Source organism: Stegostoma tigrinum, chromosome 30 (genome assembly GCF_030684315.1).
Source record: "Stegostoma tigrinum isolate sSteTig4 chromosome 30, sSteTig4.hap1, whole genome shotgun sequence".
NCBI lineage: Eukaryota > Metazoa > Chordata > Chondrichthyes > Orectolobiformes > Stegostomatidae > Stegostoma > Stegostoma tigrinum.
Genome location: NC_081383.1, coordinates 17,451,172 through 17,473,928, shown reverse-complemented (window position 1 = coordinate 17,473,928; position 22,757 = coordinate 17,451,172). Strand labels below are relative to the sequence as shown.

At 38.4% G+C, this 22,757-nt stretch overlaps 1 protein-coding gene across 4 annotated transcripts in view; it reads right to left on the bottom strand.

The window, feature by feature from the left end:
- The window catches only part of LOC125465862 (protein strawberry notch homolog 2-like), a 156,021-nt gene that overhangs the window by 31,917 nt on the left and 101,347 nt on the right, over positions 1 to 22,757 (bottom strand). For all 4 annotated transcript variants that reach the window (XM_048559786.2, XM_048559785.2, XM_048559787.2 and 1 more), the window contains 9 exons: positions 19,409 to 19,569; positions 17,691 to 17,824; positions 15,968 to 16,058; positions 14,804 to 14,947; positions 14,078 to 14,213; positions 10,434 to 10,539; positions 5,725 to 5,878; positions 3,697 to 3,873; positions 2,556 to 2,653 (listed from right to left, as the gene is read on the bottom strand). In XM_048559786.2, coding sequence (XP_048415743.1) covers positions 2,556 to 2,653; positions 3,697 to 3,873; positions 5,725 to 5,878; positions 10,434 to 10,539; positions 14,078 to 14,213; positions 14,804 to 14,947; positions 15,968 to 16,058; positions 17,691 to 17,824; positions 19,409 to 19,569 — 1,201 coding nt within the window. The remainder of the gene's footprint in view (positions 1 to 2,555; positions 2,654 to 3,696; positions 3,874 to 5,724; positions 5,879 to 10,433; positions 10,540 to 14,077; positions 14,214 to 14,803; positions 14,948 to 15,967; positions 16,059 to 17,690; positions 17,825 to 19,408; positions 19,570 to 22,757) is intronic.

The following is a 22,757-nucleotide window of genomic DNA, read 5'->3' as shown; positions in this document are numbered from 1 at the left end:
CATTCCCTCTCTGATGAAGGGTCTAGGCCCGAAACGTCAGCTTTTGTGTTCCTGAGATGCTGCTTGGCCTGCTGTGTTCATCCAGCCTCACATTTTATTATCTTGGATTCTCCAGCATCTGCAGTTCCCATTATCACTGGTACAATTTTAACCTCACTGCGAAGCCTCTTCCAGGGATGCCTAACCTGAAGAAGTTAGCCTCCTCCCTCCGGCTCTGATGAAGGGTCAAGGCCCGAAACGTCAGCTTTCGTGCTTCTGAGATGCTACTGGGCCTGCTGTGTTCATCCAGCCTCACATTTTACTATCTAACATTCCCGATCTTGTTCATTTTAAGTTCGAGTGAAATTATGTAATACACTGGTACATATTCTGTCAAAAGGAGGAATGCTAATGGTATCAATCACTGGAACTGTGTAGTGATCAATTTAGCTAATAAAAAATGCTCAAATTAATTTGAGATGAGTTAAGCACCAATTATCCATGTGACTCAAAATGAGAACTCTAATGAGTTGGTTCAAAAACACCAGATCTGACATACTATTCCTTCAAATGTTAAGCACTTGTTCTTGGTATTTATATAATAATATGCTTACCTACAGCTGAAAATTATATTGGCTATGCAGCCAATGTGCTGCAGCCTCCTCTCAGACTCAAGTGTCATCTCATGTGCGCAGATACACCTCTTACTGTACAATATGCTATTTATACATGGCCCATGAAGATTTGAGTGTCAGGGGAAGCCAAAGCATCAATGTTTGCTGCAATTATAATTTGCAACATGTATTTTATATTTACCTACTCGCAGATTGCTCGTTAATACAAATGCAATGGTACAAATATCAGCAATCGCATTGCCACTATGACAAAAAGTAAGTTTCTCTGACTGTACTCTTGGCTTGACAAATGCCATGATGTCATCACCGAAGTGACAGTAGCAAATCAGTTTTGGAATGTCTATAGGAATTCTTCAATCCTGCAGTAACTTTGTGGTTCCTGTCATCTTTCACCAAAGTAAAGATGTATACAGCACTACATTAGAACTTTAGTCAATTTTACCTTCAAGCAGTTGGGAAATCAATCCACAAGACTTGAAATCACTTCCTTTATTTTTGCTATTTTAAAACTACTTGATTCATGATTTGGTATAGTTCCCTGGGAACCAGCAGATATTCAGCATCGTAGCTAGGTAGTAATTTTTTTCAGGGTGAGCCTGGAAAGTGGTAAAGCAAGGCTAACTGACTTTAGTGGCCATCACCATTAAAACTGATGTTGCTGTTACCTCACGTTCGTGTGAACACTTTGAAGGAAGGAGTCACTGGCTTCAGCTTAAAACTACAAATCCAGGCTGAATTTTTACTCCTACAGTTTAGTTCTCAGAAACCAATTTACAGGAACTCATTGCTGAAGAGCATATTATCAGACAATTTAATACAGACTAGTTATCAAATCTAAACCTTCCCAGTCTGTAGGCTTTAGAATCCTATGCAGCAATCAATTCAGGGCGATCCAACTGAAATACAAGTACATAGCTTTACATTTCTGTAACTAACTGCAAGTATTGATTCTCAGTTCCCTAATTTTGAAACATTAACACAGAGATTATATCTATTCATATTCATGCAAAATTTAAAGGTATACTGTGATGTAAATAGTGGAAATATCAACAGTATTTACATGTCAACATGCATAACTGTATGTTACATAAAAAAAAACTCACCATGGCTATGTTTAGTGCTTTAACCTCACCCAAAGTTTTATGGTTTAACAGATTTTCTAGCAAGATGCCAACATGAAATACCGTGCTAAAAGATGCTGTTCTTGAAAAATATAGAGTTGACAAACTTCTTTTCTCATTTTTTATGAAAAAAAATGCATAAGCCACATCCTAAAGGCATCACTCCTCATAAAAAGTGACATTACCCGGATAGAAATGGCACTTACTTCTTATCCTTTGATTAGCAAAAGGCAAATAATTCTGAAGAAAAGCGGTCAATTCTACTGAAACTCTAGCTGTGAATCCAGCAGGAACATCCAGAAATCATTCAAGAACTGACTAACGCTAAACACTAAAGCTTTGTATTCAAAGTTTTCTCAATGGTCTTGTTAGCCACAAAGATTCTCTGCACTTGTTATAAGCAATCTGTGCTTCAAGCTGGAGGAGAGGCAAAAGAGAGTTGTGGCTAAGGACTCCAAATATCCAGCTCCTGCTCTGTGGCTGTAACCAAGAGCCTAAAGTATAGTTGTTTCACGCATGCCTGAAAATCCATTCGCAGCAGATTCCATCATGGAATTTCAGTCAGGGCTGCTGATCAGACTCAAAGAAAAGTTTTCAGCCAACTCCTTTTTAAGTGAACCGATCCTTTAATAAGCAGGCACAGATATACTTATATATAATGCAATGAAGTAGAATTTGTTTTAAATAAAAGAATAATATCTTTCACAGATTTTAACTTCTGGAAACTGCAAAAAAAACCTGCAACAATTAGATAGACCTGAGCAATTTTATTTTTTAAAGTGTTCAACAGACATTGAAATAACATGGCATCTTAACTTACTCTGCAGCAGATACAAATTGGTTAAGGCGGCCATCGTTCTCATCAAGTACTTCTCGTGTCCGAGCCTCACCTGTGGATTGCAGTCCAATAACAATGCACTGGAATGAACAAATAGTGAAGCTCCATTATGTAAATGTGTAGTAGGTCCGTCTTTGCTTTTAAAGTCAGTTCTTTCTGTTCCACATTTCTACAGTCCGTACTTTAGGTAATTAGATTGAATACAGCAACTTCATACGTTTGTTTGTATTTTTTATTCTTTAAGCACATAATTACAAAGGTTTTGGTCATCATTAGAAATCAAAGAATAAATCAGAGGAGAATAATGAAGAGAGTTGTGCAATTCTGGAGCCCACTTCCTGAAAAGCTGGGTCAATGTAAATTCTTATAAATGAGATTTAATTTTTTAAATTATAAAAGTGAAACAAGTGATATGGACAAAAGGCAAGTAAAATGAACTGAGGTAAAGACATCATCTAATTAAAGGGAAATACAGGCTTGAGGGTCTGAGTAGCCTACTCATGTTCCCATGTATCTCTCTAAAGCATACAAGGACAAATAGTATCGATATTGCTCTGACATAACTAAGTCACGCTTTACATCCTTGCAGTATTATGTTTCCAATGAATCACTAATAAGATTCAATACAACCATTAAGATTGTATGAAAAGTTGTGCATAAAATCAAATAAATTTGTAAAATCCAGCTACTGAAAGTGACATTGTCATTTTTGGCATGGAACTCATATCTACTTACACTCTTCTTTACCATTGCCCAATTACTACAAACCTACTGATATCAGTGAGATTTTATGTACATATAGCATGCAGATATGTGCCAATGGACATTTCACAAAGGTTTACTTGATTTGAATAATACGCTCATAACATTTAACTATTTTATATCTATCCAAAGCTAGTATGTTGCAAAACAAAAAATCTGTAGAACGGAAAACAAGTTTATAGAAATTGATGTTAGTCACCAAAATTGGGCCAATGTTAAAGAGATTCTATTTGCTTACTAAAAATTAATATCAAATACTTTCAAAGTATCTGAAGCCCTATATTACCGAGGGATATAGTTGCATACCTGAAAATAAAATGCCATCTTCTACAAAGTTTGTAAACAAGAAGTGAGTCCTTACCTTGCCTTTCTGTAATTCTTGCTTGCCTATTTCTACTAAACGTTTAACTTTGGCAGCAATACACAGATACTTGAAGAAGCGTTGATGAGCTGACCAAAACTGCCCCCAAAGAGATTTTCTGGATTCCAAACCAATTAGGTCTGCTGATTTTTGGAAAATGTTCATTGCTTCAGCCCACTGAAAATGAAACACTGTTTTAGGTACTTTAAAGTAAACTAATCAACAAAAAAACCTGCAAAAGTTTCAACAAAAATTAACATTTCAGAAACATTGTAAGAAACAGGAGCATGATTTTTTTGCATCACACTTAACAAATAAATTGAACACATGCTCTTGTTATCTCAAAGATGATTCCTGTTTGATCGTAAGAACACTGTGTTAGCAAAATTTTAATTAATCTAACTATTCTTAAACAAATTATTTTTGTTTTTACTTAAATGATAGCTTGTGCTGCTTTCAACATCACCCAAAGGAACCTCAAACTGTCTTATCGCCCTGATTATTTCTGGGAAATATTTCTTTATCTGCTTCCATAGGTTAAATTTAGCTTCTTCCACCTTTGAGGAGGATGGTGAGACAAACCTGCCACAATTAAAATGTTTTGTACCGTTACAAAAAACGGACTGTTTATTTAATATTTCCCCTTTTTGGATTAAGATTATACATGTCGTTACTGCTCATCTATAATTCTTTCATTTGAACATGACAATCAGAACATGTTTTGGCTTGGATTAGACTTTTGTGAAATCTAGGAATTTTAAATGTACAAGAGTTGCTGAATTCATTTAGTTTTGTCACTGGTAATACTCAAATGCAGATGTAACCTGAATACGTAGTTGAGGCAAATTGTTTGGGACTTTCCAGTAAAAATGAAATTGCGTGTATAATAACACCACCCATGACAGTCAGGTTCTTTGAGATAATATCAAATTACACATTTCTCTCATTTTATGCTCTGACTAGATTGAGTGTCTGGGACATTTATATACCTACAGCATTTGGTATTGCTGCATGCCAGATGGGTCCAGGGATGTTTATTTTATCAACTTACTTTGTGCAATCAATCACAATATGTAAATTTCAAAATGTAAAAATGCTTAACTTGTTTTAGATCTTGTCAATAACACATCGCAACCTACATCACAATAGAAAGCTGCAGCAATTGAGCACTCATCGAGGCATGCACCCAACAAAGCTGCAGACAATCAGAGAAACAGCTCCTAACAAATCAGTGGACCTGAGCCCAGAAACAGAACAGGGTTAGAAGTGGATGGAAAGGACAATTAAAATTTCTGTTTGTGGTAAATCTGGACGATTATGTGCAAGAATCAAGCCCCTTTTCATTGTAGAATACCTATTATCTGCCGCCATCAACTTTGCCTGGTTCCTGATGAAGATTATAAGCAATAGGGAATGTAAAGACTGAATTTAAACAATTAACTGAATGCAGCAAGGACCAATCAATCATTAATTGCAGAAGATTCAGTGGCAAGACATCTCAATGATGATTTTTAAAAAAAATTAAATCTGAACTAAATTAGTTTAGGACCAAAATGCTGGATTTCAACTGTAGCTTTAATTAGTAAATGGCTACAGCAGCTGAACGTATTGATCAATCTGCGACTGGAGAAACAGAAAACTGAATAAGAACAAGACAATTACCAAGCTTGGAAATTCCATCTGTTGTCATATATTCTTGTCATATCACCATGAAGATAACTTGCACCTTCACTACTTGGGCAGTAAAACCTCATGAAATGGATTACTTGTTACAGAACTCAATCCATTTCAAATTACATTCCTGCAGATTTTGTTCCAATAGTTTACTGCGCACACAGGTAAAAATTAACTCTATACAATTGCTTAATTTTTGGTCAGCATATGGTAAGCAAATGGTAAGCATTGTTTCTGAAAAACTATTATCGTACACTTTACATTTACAGCTTAGTTAACAAAATGATTTCCAAGGTGCTTATCTTCTACGAGCCAAAACAGTGGAATATTTGTGAAACAAGTGGTACTCCTCACCAGCACAGCTGCTTTGTTGTATACATGTTGGAAACTTTGATCCAGAGGTATTTCTTCTATTCTGAATGTCACTCCAGCAAAGCTTAGTTGCCGAGCAATATACATGCCACTAACTTTCATATCCATGGCGACAATTTCCATTGCACCCACACCGCTAAAACGAAAGAAATCAAATTGTAACATGCTGGTTCAAAACCATTGTCATTTTGCATCAAAGATCAAATTATTTTACTTTGTACCCACAATACAAGACTCACTACACATCAAAAAAAAATTCACTGGATGAAAAACATTTCTGAGCCATCCAGTAGTCATGAAAAGCACTGGAAAGTGCATTCCTTTCTTTATTGCTTGGTGGAATTGCAAACAGTATTGGAGATGTGAAATATTGGTAATTACTTTAAAATACTGCATAGCATTTCTTAGGATTACTCCAGTGAGGACTATGGGCCATGTACAAAACTGTTCTTGTTCTACCTCTTTTAAAAAGAAAGAGGAATTGACTTCTCCTGGAGACATATCAAGACGACTGTCAGCAATATTAGAATTGTTTTTAGATTTCCATCTCAAACCCAAATCTGGGCCTTTCATTGTTCTTCTTTTTGAACTGCAACATGCCTTTCTAACATCCATTTTTGCACTGGTGCGGACATCTCCATTTGAAAATTATACATTATGGTATGGAAAATACCAGAAAATGGTAGGCAGAATTCCTGATCTACCATACTTCTTTTCTTTTGCAAGGTTTATGTCTATTGGTAATAACCTGGTGTGATTCAATTCTGTGAGATAATATGAATCAGTAATTGAAATAACATAAGAAATTACGTCTTCAAAGCTGTAAAATGTCCTGTTTTGGCCCCACACATTGTTAAAGTGTATTAAAAAATTAACTTGTTGATTAAGTACACTTGTCAAAATGAACTGATCAGCAAGATCAAACTGGCTCTGATACAAGTTAGAGTAATATGTAGACAAATTACTTTTGTATTCAGCTTTGACCAACTGCTCCTTTAGTTGCATAAAAGAAAATCACCTTACTGCGGCAGAGCACAGATCTTCCTACAAATGTGGCTGGAACACAGGTGCATTATATAAGCTTATAGCTTAATGGCAACATGTATGCCTCCAAATCAGAAGGTTGTGTGTTCAAATCTTATTCCATACTTAAGCCGACAACCCAGACAGATGGCTCTTGTAGCATGGTGGTAGAATCCCTGGTTCTGAGCCAGGAGTCCCAATTTCAATTCCCACCTGCTTCAGAGGTGTGTAATAACATTTCAGAAGGAGTTAAGTAGAAAATATCTTTCATATGTACGTACACTTCAATACAGTAGAAGAGATACCACTCTGTAACAAGTGCCATATTTCAGGTGAAACGTTAAACTGACGTTCTGTCTTACTTTTCTATTTGAAGTGATCTCTTCAGTGCCCTGGTCAATATTTATCCTTAGTAGTAAAAGATCAGCTCATTAATTCACACTTTTTTTTGAACAGCCTCGGTGGCACTAAGATTTTCTGTATTATAAACGTAGCTGCACTTCAAAAATAGCATTTCAGCGGCTATCAAGTATTTTGGACGACCTGCACCTCAAGGTTGACGAACTTGCTATCAAGCAAACAGAACATATGATATTTGTTTTCCATACAGAGTTGACTGGAACCCATTCATAGAATTGTAGGACACAGAAAAATACGATGCCATCGTTATATTCTGCCCGTCAAGGGCACATTCCTAACATAAACCCCTAACCTAATCCCATTCCCTTTGGTCCAAGGAATTGTAGGCTGAAAAGGTCTTTGGCTTGCTCATAAGAGATATAAGGTGCTATATAAATGCATTTGTTTCTTATTAAGGCAGTTGTTTAATATTCTCTTTAATTTCTTTTTGGATGACTTCAAATTTATGCTCCCTTTTCACTGTCTCATTGATGATCAGACAATTTGTTATTATTCACCTGATCATAAAACTTAATAATCTTGAAGACTGCGACCATTTCAACCTATTGAAATGGCCTGAACTTCGCAAGTATCTATCGTAACTGCAATTTTTCATTCCTGGTCAGATCCTGCACATTGAACCATTCCTGGCACTTCTATATTGGAATGTCTCACACTCAGCACAATATTTACTATGAATTCTCTGTTTCCTGTCTCCATTTAAAAGCTACCAATTAAATAATTAATTCCTTTCCCAACTTCCAGTATTGATATTCTTCTTCAATAAGTTGCTGTCATCAATGCTAGTAGTCTTTACATCAGCCTGTGGTCTTTATTAATATGCTACAATTCGCAATACTATAATTTGAACGTTGTTGTCTCAATCCATAAATCCAGATCATTCATCTATAGTATTTAGAAATTAGGTCCAAACCAAATGTCTCCTGTAGAATATTAATCATCACTCACATTTTGAAGTAAAATCTTTGCTTTTTGCCACCTGAATATCACTATCAATATGGTTAAATCGTCACTAATCTTCATTATTTTCTTTCATTAATCTCTGATCTGGTACCTTACAGACTTCCTGTACACACAAGCTTCTGTCTCTTTGTTAACAGCCCCAATCATGTCCACAGAAAGCAGACCAGCAATGACCTCTCAAAACAGGAGAGGGCAACTATCACCACCAACAGGACCAGATAACGTAATCACAAACCCCCAACAATGGGAGCATCTGCACACTATAAATTCAAGCACCTTGCAATCAAAGGCGCAATGATTTCACCAAGTATGAACAGTACTCACAATTAAATAACTGAAAAGTCAAACTAAAAACATAACATGGAATTGAGTACAGATTGTTTGAACAAAGTTGTTATTTTCAGTTGTTCACTTCCAATGGCAATGGTTTACTTTTGCATTATTCACTGTATTGGATAACGTACTATATAATTTAATTCATAACATCATTAACTCCTCCATAAATACTAAAGTACTAATAAACAAGCAGGGTATGCATGCCATGTCTTTGCAATCAGTTTTATTTTTAGGATGCACTTTCCTCTTGACTCCCCCACAATGAGAACCACAACGCCCAAAAGATCGGTGGTGGACTCTCCCCAGTGATTGTCACAGCTAAATGAGTAACAAGACGTACATCATGTAGGATGTCAATCTGCATCTTATCAGCCCAAAGCAGTGGCTGATTTGAACATTACTCCTACGGCAACCAGCATGTTGTCTCCCACATCAAGCAGAACTGAGATTCAGAAAAAAAGCAGTTCACTGATTTGCTGATCTGATTAAAGGTCATCATATATACTCAGGTTCTCTGTCTACCAATGCACTCTAACACATTGAGCATTTTCCAGGACTTCATTTTTGTTTACAGTGTTTGATACGCAAGAGCAGGCCGTTCAGCCTAACTAGTCCACGTTTATAGGATATTTTAACAATTTATTTTTCAAGTTCTCAATTTTCAATCAACCATGAAATCTGGAATAAATGGCACCAAACATTGAGAAATTTTCCCTTAAAAGCAGGGTAATCCAAGATTTCAGAACAGGATGGAATGGATGAGGTCACACATTAAAGTCCATAGTCTCAGAGGACTATATAGGGTTGTTCTTTTATTGAGATGACTAGTGATGGTTTAAGCTGAGGGCCAGCATGTCTCAGGCAAGAGGTGATGTTGAGGAAGTGGGACATTCATGGTAATCTCAACTGGTTACAGAAATTGGACCTGTGCTGTTGGCTTCGTTTTGCATTGCAAACCGTGCCATTTACTGAGCTAACCAAAGCGAAATGACAATACTACGTAGTAATCAGCATGGCTAAAATATGGGAGAATGTAAAATCACAAGGCTTACATCTATTTGGTTGGTGATCAGTATGCAGGTGACATTCAATCTTCCTGCCTTCTTTCTGATGCTCCTTTAAACCAAACTTGTTGACCAATCTTTTGGGTACTTATCCTAATATCTCCTTATGTGGCTTGTTAACAATCCTGTGAAGTGTCCTGGGACTGTTCATTACTTTAAAAGTGCTATATCAATGCACGTGATTATTTATTTGTTCTCAGTAGGATTGTACGCAGGAATACGTGGATATTGACACAATGATGATGACAAAATCATAATACATAAACATTTTGATGGTGAGAGAATTGGAGCTCATGGTGCACCCACAATACCATCTCTCTCGTCCTTCATGATAGCCCTCTCTTTCTCAAAAATGAAATAAGATGAATGTCAAATAGGTTGTGGATTGTCTATCAAGTCTTTTGCTGTCACCAGATATGATCTTTTTAGCCAACAGGATTCTCTTTTTAATATGCCTTTTGTTCAAAGATCGCTGAATGAAATACCATGTGAAATCACTCTCTTCCATCATAAGTGGCTGGTGTACAATGAAAAACTTGACCCCTAAAGGGAAAATACTTAATCCCATTCATATTACATTCACTAAACCTGTGAACTAGTATAGCACAGCACAGACGCAGGTCATTCAGCCACTGCAGTGCGCCAGCTCTTCCAAAGGACAATCCAAATAGTCCCATTTTCCTGCATTTTTCCTTCCTTCAACCATGTACTGAATTTGAAAGCCAAGGTTGAAACCATATTCACCACTCTATCGTGCACTGCATTCCAAATTTCAACCGTGCAGTTGCTTAAAATGGCCTAGCTCATGTAAAAGATGAAACAGTCATTTCTAATAGTAGTTTTTAAGCTTTGGTATTTTTCTTTAAAGTTTAAATCTAAACTCACCGTTTCTCAATAGCATGAAGAAAATCCTCAAACTGACGGAAGGGTGTGCCCTCTCCCCAAATACCCAAGCGGCACATGTAAGCCATGTTTTTTGGTTCTGAGGCACCTGTATTGATTTAAAAGGTAAAGGTATTTTAAGGGATACAAGTAGAAGCATTTAATAACAGCTTAAAAAATAAATCCAGTCTGTAGTAACAGCAAAACATCACAGATGCTAGAAATCTGAAATAGAAACAGAAGCTATTGGAGAAACTCGAAGTCTGGCAGCATCCATGATGGGAAACAGAGTTTCAAGTCTAGCACGATTGTACTTTGGAATTGATGAAAGACAAAGCGTGTACACAAGACTGTATATGGTACTGAATGTGGATCTCAGCTTCTGTCTGTTGCAGCTGTCTGAGGAGTGCTGTACAACTTGGAGGTATCTGTAATCTTGGGTGGAAGTGAAACATAACAGGCTGAATTCAGCTGGAATTTGAGAGAGATAAGGAGCAGCCAGAGGCAGGAGAACGAACAATGATTGTGAAACTGTCTTTTGAAAAACAGTATCAAATGCCAGGACAGAAATAGAAAGCAAAGAAGGTGAACAGTATGATTCTTTGTCTGACTGAAGTCAAAAACATTAACTCTCTTTCTCTCTACTGATGCTGAGTTCCTTCAGTACTTCTGTTTTTTATTATGTGAACCCAATAGCCAATGTTTAAAGACATAGGCTTAAAAAATGGCGGACAATATAAAGGATAATTATTATTCAAGCGTTGTCAGCAAGTTAAATTCTGGCAATGGTGAGTGGAACACACAAATGAACGCAGAAGATGGTTAACCTATGGAACTCATTGCAACAAGAGGGGTGCAGAGGCCGAGTCACTGAGTATACATAAGACAGAGATAGATTTTTGATTAGTAAGGGGTTCAAGGGCTATGGAGAGAAAGCACGAGAATGGGGCTGAGAAATATATTAGCCATGATGTATGGCAGATTCAATGGCATAATTCTGCCCTATATCTCAACATCTAATTCCTCAAGTAATGTTATGATGCTGCAATTTTGTGCAAAGGTTAATGTAATTTTATTATGAGGTAATGAGAGATTTAGATGAAGTAGGAAAATATCATAAATTTATTAACATGTTAACTACAAAATCACGTGGACCATTTTCCCATTGGCTTCAATTTTATTGAGCCTACTAGGATGTCACACTCAGTCAAATGCTGCACTGATGTCAAAGATATGCACTCTCACTTCATCTCTGGAACCTACCTCTTTTTGTCTACACAAATTCTGTACTGAGGTCTAGAGTGTAGTGGTAAAATCCAAACTGAGTATTGGTAAGCAGATCATAAGGATTAGGTGCCTTCTGATAGCTCTGTTGTGGCAGCTTGCATCACTTTTGCTAATTAATGACAATAGACCGATCAGGTAATAATCAGCTAGATCGGATTTGTCTGGACTTTTACGGACAAGATATTTCTCTGCAATTTTCTGCATTTTTGGATCAATGCAGGGTTGTGCCATAGTGGAAAACCTGCTTCTACAACTGCTCTGAATTCTGAGGAAGGGTCACTGACATCAAAATGTTAACTCCATTTTCTCTCCGCAGAAGCTGCAAGACTTGCTGAGCCTTTCCAGCAATTTCTATTTTTGCTTCTATAAGCCGCTCAGTTGACTGGATGACTGGTTTGCGATGCAGAGCGAAGCCAACAGCATGGATTCAATTCCATACTGGCTAAAGTCAACACGAAGGTCCCAACTTCTTAATCATGCCTTTTGTCTGAGGTACCGTGATACTCAGGTTAAACTCATTACCAGTTATCTCTCTGATGAGAGAGCAGTCCTATTGCTCCCTGCATCTTCAGTGACTTTACCTTTCACTATGTACTGCCTTGGTAAGTGAATCAGTCTGTAGCATGGTAAAAAGATACCAGATCTTTATCTAGGGGAGAGCGAAGTTTTCTACTGTTCTTTTGGTTAGGGCAATTCTTCTTAGAGAATATAGAACATTGCAGCGCAGTACGGGCCCTTCAGCCCTCCATGTTGCACTGACCTGTGAAACCAATCTGAAGCCCATCTAACCTACACCATTCCATTATCATCCATATGTTTATCCAATGACCATTTAAATGCCCTTAAAGTTGGCGAGTCCCATGTCTCCATATTTTCTGCAATAGCCTACCATGTGGAATCTTATCAAATGCTTTACTGAAATCCATATATGCCACATCAACCACTTTACACCTATCCACCTGCTTGATCACCTTCTCAAAGAACTCAATAAGGTCTGTCATTCACAACCTACCCTTCATAAAACCATGTTGGTTATCCCTAATCAAATTATTCCTTTCTAGATGATTATAAATCCTATTTCTTATAATCCTCTCCAACACTTTACCCACAACTGAAGTAAGGCTTACTGGTCCATAATTACCAGGGTCGTCTCTACTCCCCTTCTTGAACAAGGGGACAACATTTGCTATCCTCCAGTCTTCTAGCACTCTTCCTGTAGATAATGACGACATAAAGATCAAAATCAAAGCCTCTGCAATCTCCTCCCTAGCTTCCCAGAGAATCGTAGGATAAATCCCATCCAGCCCAGGGTACTTATCTATTTTCACACTCTCTCTCGCCCCACCTCTCAACTTCTCTCTCGCCGCCCCCCCACCAACCTCTGAACTTGTCTCTCGCCCCCCCACCTCTCAACTTGTCTCTCGCCCCGCCTCCTTTACTTGACTGGGGAGAAAATGTGTTTTAAAGCACTCCCATAAAAAGCATTTGTGAGACGTAAAATCACAAGTCTTAACAATTCTGTTGTCAATTCCTGTAAAACATACTTGCCAATTTAATTATTATAAACAGTAACAAAAAACAAAATAACCCAGGCAATGGAGGAAGGCAAGACTGGGCATATCTGTGCCCAGTCTTCAGTCTGGATAAATGGGATGGGTTAATGACAGGAAGGAAGTCTGGCTGCAAAATAATCTGCCAAACCCAACAACAATGGCTGATTTGAAGGTGGGTGGCCAGTATTGTAGTCACTACATATTAGAGGAACAGCTAAAAGAGGAAGCAAGTTGCAAAAACAAATATATGGATTATAGAAATGTTATAATTTTCTTGGATAAATTAGCTTAACAACATTCCAATTTAATTTATGTTTGGGTATGAATTAATATTCAAAAAAGTTAACATTTCTACTGGGAGAAATGCATTTGTATACACATCTCCATGGCATTCTGCACACTGCATTGATTCCCTATAGGAAGGCATCAAGGATTCTCAATATTAACAAAAGAAAGCTGCACTAGTAGTAGCTTGTGACTCAAAGAGAAGCTACAACTGGCATTATGTAAACAAATGACCTGTCCTCCACTTCCAATATATTATGAAGTTTTGGTGCTTTAATATGCTACACAATGATAACATATAATTAATACTCCAAGCAATTGATAACCAAGTCAGCACGGGATTATTGCTAGATCTTTCTAAAATTGAGAAAATGCCTTTGTACAAATAACTATTTAAGAAGAAAACAGTACTGTCTTATTGACGATCATACTGACGATTCTTGATGCACTAATAATACAATACATTCATACTAATACACTGGTACAGAGCAAAGTAAGCTTTTTTGGAGAAATAGATCATACCTGTGGCACTTGCATAAACAACTCGTGCAAATGGCAATCTGTTTTGCAGCTCTAAGACAGCCAGGCCTGTTTTGGTGGATTTGGTACTGCCATTCACACAGACATTTTTTGCTTTGTGACATTCATCAAATACAATCTAGGAAGCAAAAAGAGTCAAGGAAAATCCAAAAGATGTGAAAATTTTCATATCTTCTAGAAAAGCTTAAAAACAATATCAGTGAAATAATCTGATGTGCAGTGATTAATATTATATACGTCCCATAGACACAATGATACAAATGACATTTTTTGGACAACACAAGAAGCCGGTGCTTGCCTCTGCAGCGATGGAATCATAGATGATGAAACCATGAGTTTATGCCCTTTCATCTACAAGAAACATTCTCTCAACAAACTGGGAAGTAATCAGAACTAATCAGATTTGTCTTGTGCCACCCAGTTCTCCTAGTGTGGATCTATCATACATCATGTGGCATCAACAGTTCTAATATTTCTGAATTATATACAATCTACTATAGCATTCCAGAAGACAAATAATTACAAAAACACATTTATTAACGGTCATGCAATTTAGTGCAATTTGCCGTCATTTTTGAAAGGAAGTTTAAAACAGTTGTGAACTTTACTAATATTGCAACTGCAAATCATTGAAAAAAATTTAAAATATCATTACTCTACAGCTTTACTAAAATTTAATCACTTACAAGTTTAATTAATAAAGGATACAACACCATCAAAATGCTCCCCACACCAATCTAGAATCTGTTTTAGCCTTGTTCTGTGTTGACCACCAGCCTGACTTTCACCAATCAATGCAGAGTAGGTTGCAAACAACACACCTTCAGAAGTAGCTGTATCACCGTACTTTATCTGCAATCAATTGATAAAAATTACACAACAATGCATAAAATAGACAAATGTTTGCAACTAACATAGGTGCTTCCACATCTTCAAAATGCCTTAAAAGGGCTTTACAGTCATTTAAGTATTGTAATTCTAGAAATGTGGTAATTTATTTGCATGAAGTGGATTTCTATAAATAGCAACATTCTAAAGGTCAGATAATCTATTTTTATTAATTGTGATCAAGGGTTAAATATAGGCCAGGGCAGTATGAATACCTTTTGCAAAACAGGGTTTTAGGATCTGTAGATGTGCCTAACAGCAAGCAGACAGGGGCCTCAACTTAGCATCTCATCCAAAAGATGGCACCTCCAGTAGTGCAGGATTCTCTAAGTATGTACTTGCTCATTAACTGAAATATTTCTGCTAACTCTGTGGAGAAGGGCTTTGATGCCGAAACAATCACAGCTGACAAGCATGCAACCAATTTATAAAGCACACTTATGAACATAGATGTCACAATGTAATGTTCTTTACAATATTGAGTACCTTCAGTATAAACAGGTGCGTAGAAAGAGAGAAAATAAATTAGAGACCAAGTCATGCTTGCTTATCTTGAATACCAGCTGGTGATCCGGTCAAGCACTACAAGACATTTTTCTGCCCTTTAGGCCAGTATTCAAAGAGGGGGAAAGTTTAATCTAACTCTCCTGGTGGAAAATTGGCAGGATTGCTACTGGTGCTTGTTTTATTTTCCACCCAATTTTACTTCCTGTTGATGTCAAAGGAGATTGAAATCAGACAATGTGCAAAGTGGGCAACAGATGGGTTCAATTAAAATTAGGCACTTTGTGTGTTTTATAGGCGAACTAATGGGAGAGCAAGTCTAAAAAACTACTTTGCCGTCAAAATAAAAACAAACATGTTCTTAATATTGCATAACTTATTCATAATCCAGCACTTTTAATTTAAAGTGGATTTGGAGCTATGATTTAGTATTATATTTGATCATACATAAATAATCTTACATTAGATTGTTCTTCATACCTTGTTGAGTGCATGCACTGGAATATTTGAAGCATCAATGTCTCTAAGGTCACGTTCAGCATCGTATTTCAGGTCATTGGAGACACTAAACCTAAAACATAATAATATTGAAGCTAATTACCATTACGTTTGAATTACATTTCAACAGAACATTTAAATTAGTTTCCATATTTTCATTAAAGCTACATTTGTTATCTGGCATGTTATTATTTATTTCCTATGCATCAATAGGTGCTGGAAGCACTGGAACAGGAAAAGAACATGCAATCTATCAAAGTTAGATTTCTAAACACATTGCATTACCAGCTGTAGGTTATAACATACCTCTGTGATTACAGTATTCTCTCAGTGAAATGATAAAGTAAAAGAATAGGATATTCAATGAATTACGTGCCTTTAAAGAAATTACTGTAACTGTTTCCATTGCAAACTCTCTTCCGAGTAATCATGCATCACATCAATGTCTTAAATGAGGGGAGTAAAAGCATGGTAAATAAATTTGCAGATGACACCAAGATAAGTAATAAACTATACTGTGAAAATGACAAGGAGGTTGCACATAGATATGGATGGGTTTACTGAGTGAGCGAAAATCTAGGAGATGGTATGTAATGTGGGAAAATACGAAACGGTTCACTTTGGCAGGACATCACTTAAAATGGAGAATGATTGCAGAATTCCAAACTACAGAAGGATCTCAGTGTTGTGGTGCATGAGTCACAAAACGTTAGCATGCAGATACAGCACATAATCAAGGTGGCTAACGGGATGCTATCCTTAACTGAGTATTAAAGTAAAGATGTATCAGAGATAATGGGAACTGCAGATGCTGGAGATTTGGCCTGCTGTGTTCATCCAGCCTCACATTTTATTATCTTGGCCCGAAACGTCAGCTTTTGTGCTCCTGAGATGCTGCTTGGCCTGCTGTGTTCATCCAGCCTCACATTTTATTATTAAAGATGTTGTGTTTCAGTCGTACAGGATATTAGTGAGACCACATCTTGAATAGTGTGTTTTTTGGTCTCTTTATTTAAGGATGAATGTAAATGCATTGGAGGTAGTTTAGAGGAGGCTAACTAGGTTGATACAAAGAATGAGGGGGTTGTGTTACAAGGATAGGTTGGACAGGCTGGGCATGTTTCAACTGGAGTGTGGAAGACAAGGGTGACTTAATTGAAGTGCACAAAATCCTGAATAGTCTTGTCAGAATGGATATGGAAAAGATACTAGCTCATGTGTGTCAGACCAGAACTAGTTGGCATTATTTAAAATTAGGAATCTCCCTTACTGAATAGAGGAGAACTTTTTGCTCCAGGAGGGTTGAGACACTTTGGAACTCTATTTCACAATGTGTTAGAGGTGGGTCATCAGATATTTTTAATACACAGGTAGATAGATTCTTGTTCGACAGGGGTTCAAGTGTTTTCAGGACTAGATCAGATCTTCAGGTGTGGTAGAGAAGGAACGAAGGGCTAAGTGGCCTACTAATGCTCCTATTTCATATTAGTTCTGGTAATGTACAGCGTTTAAACCGCCCTCCAGTCGCGATTAAAGTATTGTAAAGACCGGAAATGATTGACACATTGACTTAACTTGGAGAGCGAAGCCAAAATAACTTTATAACAGTGATTTTAGGTAAAGGTCAAAGAATTCAATTTTTTTAATTTTCCGGAAACAAAGAAAGGTCTACTTTGCATACATATTACAATAACATTATACTTACCACAATGACTTTTTCCTGCCCTTAATGTAATTTTCATAAATAATACCAGCCACGGTTCTTCCTTTTCCAACACCAGCCCCATCACCAATGAGAAACCCTGCACGATGGTTATTTTCCAACAAGATTTCATGTTGCTGAACAGACAAAGACAACACTGGATTTTTCCATCGTACAGTAACAACTCAATGGTAGATACATTAGCATTTAAATAAGCCCTCCCAATGGCACAATGAATAAATGTACTACTAAATGTGGTAGAGTTATACAGATGACTGGGCCCTAAGTTTCCTTCCTAGTGTAAATGAATTAACGGATCTTAGTCAGAATAGCAATTAGGGTATTGCAATCTGAGGAAATTGAGACAGTATTTTCACCCCATTACTATCCAGTGACTTTAGAAATCATGCATGAGTGGAGGTTGAGCGTGACAGGTTCAAGTTTGGCTATGATGTTGCTGTGGTTGAATTGCCAGGCAAAACTCACAGTCACGGTGCACAAATTAGGATTGCCTACTTGGTCCAGGTACCAATGGGATGCTGGATCCCATATTAGTGCCTTCAGAGAGAGATGAAAAAAAGAATAATTCTTCACAGAAACTACTGCATAATCGTTGCATTTTAATAAACTTAATTTTTAAAATGACCATGAACTTTAATACAGTACGCCAGAATTATTTTTATTGTTTAAGTGAAAGCTGATGACAACAGCATGGCTACTGGCTTGCTGGATGCATTGTTGCAAGTCGTGGACCTAAGTCATGTTAACAAAGATATATCCATAATATCACTAAAATATCAGTGACTGAATTTATTGAAGTCAAATTAACTCTCACTTGTAATTTTTACATCATCTCCCCATCAGTTCCACTTGCAGTTTAAAGAAAAATACAGATTAATAAGCAGGGGCGGTTGTGGGAGAAATTCATCCTGCTGCCTGGATGTCAAATTATTCTTGTGGACCACCACTTCACAGAAGCAACGCAATTGTAATTTTCATTGAATTCAAGGTGCTTGAGCTTTACGCATGGGTAGCAAACTAAAAACTTGCCACTAGAAGTCTTTTCAGCAGCATGATCTTTAGATTGAGATCCTGCAGCAAAGCACATTTTCCAAAATGTGAGCAAAGACATTTGTTATTTAAAATGAATTTCTTTCTTCCTGTAGTTGAGTGTAATAATTTATTTTTCAACAAAATGCTTTTCCTCAAAGTACACATTGAGAACATTCCGTACAAAACCCTGGAGTTTTGTAACAAAAACACTTTTATTGTTCTTGCTGACTGATTAGTCTTTTACATGAAACATCACTAATAACTTCTCATTAACAATTAGTAAAATAGAATTGATTAGGGTAGCTAACGAGGTTTCTGGCAGCCGAAACAAGCTGCTAGATTATTGGAAAAAACCTAACTCATTCAGTTGCATTCTTCAAAGAAAGGAACTAACCAATCCTACATATTACATTATTGGAACAATGCCTGACTCAGAATTTAGTAGTTGGAAAGCAAGGACAAGGACAAGGACTAGCACCTTCTTGGGACAACTTGGGGTGGTACAGATGTAGCCTTGCCAGGATCATCTACATACCGAGAACATATAAATAAATAATTGTGTTTGAATTCCATTTTGATAATTTAACAATTTATTGCCAATAAAAAACCACAGCACATTCAGAGGTCCCTTCCAGCTAAACCAAAGAAATGTAGTAAATAAGACATACCTGACATGCATAAACGATCGCTTCTAGTTGTAGTGCCGACAAAGACCCATTTGAAATTGTAGCTTCAGGGAGGCAGAGTGTGTATCTGATATTTGGAGGAGGCACACTTGATAAAGTACTTGTTTCAACTACTTTGTCTGGATGGCTATTTCCAATTTTAGCTGCATATGAAAATACAGTTATTTCCACTTTATATACAAACAGCCCTTCTAAAACAAATAGCATTCAAATTCAAAAATGTGTCAACAGAAGAACAGGATTATTAAATATAAGCATCTGAGTTTATTTGATAACAGTATTTACTCTTGCACATTGAGTAAGTTCCCGCAAGTACCAAGTGTGCCAATTAGGCACAAACATTGAGATGATTCCAGAGAACAGGAAAATAATTGTTAATGCCATCACCATGATGGCCTAGTGGTATTATCGCTAGAGTATTAACCCAGAAGCCCAGCTGATATTCTGGGGCATTTGGTGGAATTGGAATTCAAAAAGAGAGTCTGGAATTAAGAATCTACTGATCACCATGAAATCATTGCCAATTGTTGGAAAAACCCATCTGGTTCACGAATGTTCTTCAGGGGAGGAAATCTGCCACCCTTACCTGGTCTGGACTACATGTGGCTCCAGACCCACAGCAATGCGGTTGACTCTCAATTGCCCTCTGAAATGTCCTAGCAAGCCACTCAGTTGTACCAAACGCTACAAAGACTCAAAGAAATGAAACTGGACGGATCACCTGGCATCGACCAAGGCACTGGAAAAGACAACAGCAGAAACAGCCCTGTCTGGGTGTTAGTGCCAAAATTGGGACAGCTGTCTCACAGACGAGTCAAGTAAATGCCTGACATTGTCTGTAAGGATAAAATTCTGAGAGTATGACTATGTCCCAGACACCACCATCACCATCCCTGGATATGTCCTGTCTCACCGGCAGGACAGACCCAGTCAGGAGGTGACATTGTAGCATACAGTCGGGAGGGTGTTGTTCTAGGAGTCCTCAACATTGGCTCCAGATCCATGAAGTCTCATGGCTTCAAGTTAAACAAGGGCAAGGAAACCTCCTGCTGATTACCACATGCCGCCCTCCCTCAGTGATGAATCAGTATTCCTTAATGTTGAACACTTAGAGGAAGCATTGAGAATGGCAAGGGCACAAAATGTACTCTGGGGCTGGGGAATTTCAATGTCCACCACCAAGAGTGGCTTGGCAGCAGAACTACTGATTGAGCTGGTCAGGTCCTAAAGGACATAGCTGCTAGACTGGGTCTGCGGCAGGTGGTGAGGGAACTACATACTTGACCTCATCCTCACTAATCTGCAGATGCATCTGTTCATGACAGTATCGCTAAGAGTGACCATTTCACAGTTCTTGTGGAGATGAAGTCCCGCCTTCACACTGGGAACAACCTCCACCGTGTTGTGTGGCACTATCACCGTGCTAAATGGGACAGACTTCGCACAGATCTAGCAACTCAAGGCTGGACGTCTACAAGATGTTGTGGGCCATCAACAGCAACAAAACTGTACTCCAATACAATATGTAACCTCATGGCTCCGCATATCCCCCTCTCAACCATTACCATCAAGGCAGGGGATCAACCCTAGTTCAATGAAGAATGCAGGGGGCATGCCAGGAGCAGCACTAGGCAGACCTGAAAAGGAGGTATCAACCTGGTGAAGCCACCAAATAGGACTACTTGCACACCAAACAGTGAAAGCAGCACATGACAGACAGAGCTAAGCGGTCCTACAACCAACGGATCAGCTCTAAGCTCCACAGTGCTGCCACATCCAGTCATGAATGGTGGTGGACAACTAAACAACTCACTGGAGGAGGAGGCTCCACAAACATCCCCATCCTCAATAGTGGAAGAGCCCAGCACATCAAGCGCAAAAAAAAAGGCTGAAGCATTCGCAACAATCTTCAGTCAGAAGTACCAAGTGGGTGATCCATCTCAGCCTCCTCCGGGGTCCCCATCATTACGGATGCCAGTCTTCAGCCGATTCGATTCACTCTATGTGATATCAAGAAACAGTTGGAGACAGCGGATACTGCGAAGGCTACCAGCCCTGACACAATTCCAGCAATAGTGCTGAAGACTTGTGCTCCAGAACTTGCCACTCCCTTAGCCAAGCTGTTCCAGCACAGTTACAACACCGGTATCTACCCGACAATGTGGAAAATTTCTCAAGTATACAAAAAGCAGGACAAATTTAACCTGGCCTATTACTGTCCTGTCAGTCTCCTCTCAATCATCAGTAAAATGTTGGAAGGCATCATCAACAGTGCTATCAAGCAGCACCTACTCAGTGACCAGTTTGGGTTCTGCCAGGGTGACTCAGCTCCTGACCTCATTACAGCCTTTGTTCAAACATGGACAAAAGAACTGAATTCCAAAGGTGAGGTGAAAGTGACAGACCTTGATATCAAGGCTGCATTTGACAGAGCGTAGCATCAAGGAGCCCTAGCAAAACTGGAATCAATGGGTATCTGGGGGCAAGCTCTCTGGTGGTTGGAGTCAAACCTGACACAAAGGAGGATGGTCATGGTTGTGGGAGGTCAATCATCTCAGCTCCAGGACATCTCTGCAGGAGTTCTTCAGGGTAGTGTCTTAGGCCCAACCATCTTGAGCTGCTTCATTAATGACCTTCCCTCCATAAGGTCAGAAGTAGGAATGTTTGCCAATGATTGCACAATGTTCAGCACCATTTGTGACTCCTCAGATACTGAAACAGTCCACGTTCACATGTAACAAGATCCGGACATTATCCAGGACTGGGCTAACAAATGGCAAGTGACATTCACACCACACAAATGTCAGGCTCGGACCATCACCAGTGAGAAGCAATCTAGCCACTGCTCCTTGACATTCAATGGTGTTACCATCACTGAATCCCCCACTATCAACATCCTGGGAGTTAACATTGACCAGAAACTCATCTGAACTCACCACATTTACAGAGTGGCTACAAGAGCAGGCCAGAAGCTGGGAATACTGCAGCGAGTAAATCATCTCGTGACTTCTCAAAGCCTTTCCACCATCTACAAGGCTCAAGTCAGAAGTGTGACGGAACACTCCCCACTTGCTTGGATGAGTACTTGACACAATACAGGACAATGCAGCCCGCTTGATTGGCACTACATTCACAAGTATCCACTCTCTCCGCCACTGACGCTCAGTACTATCTGCAAGATGCACTGCAGAAATTCACCAAAGATCCTCAGACAGCACCTTCCAAACCCATGACCACCTCCATCTAGAAGGACAAGTGCAGCAGATATGTGGGAACACCACCACCTCCAAGTTCCCGTCTAAGTCACTCACCATCCTGACTTGGAAATATA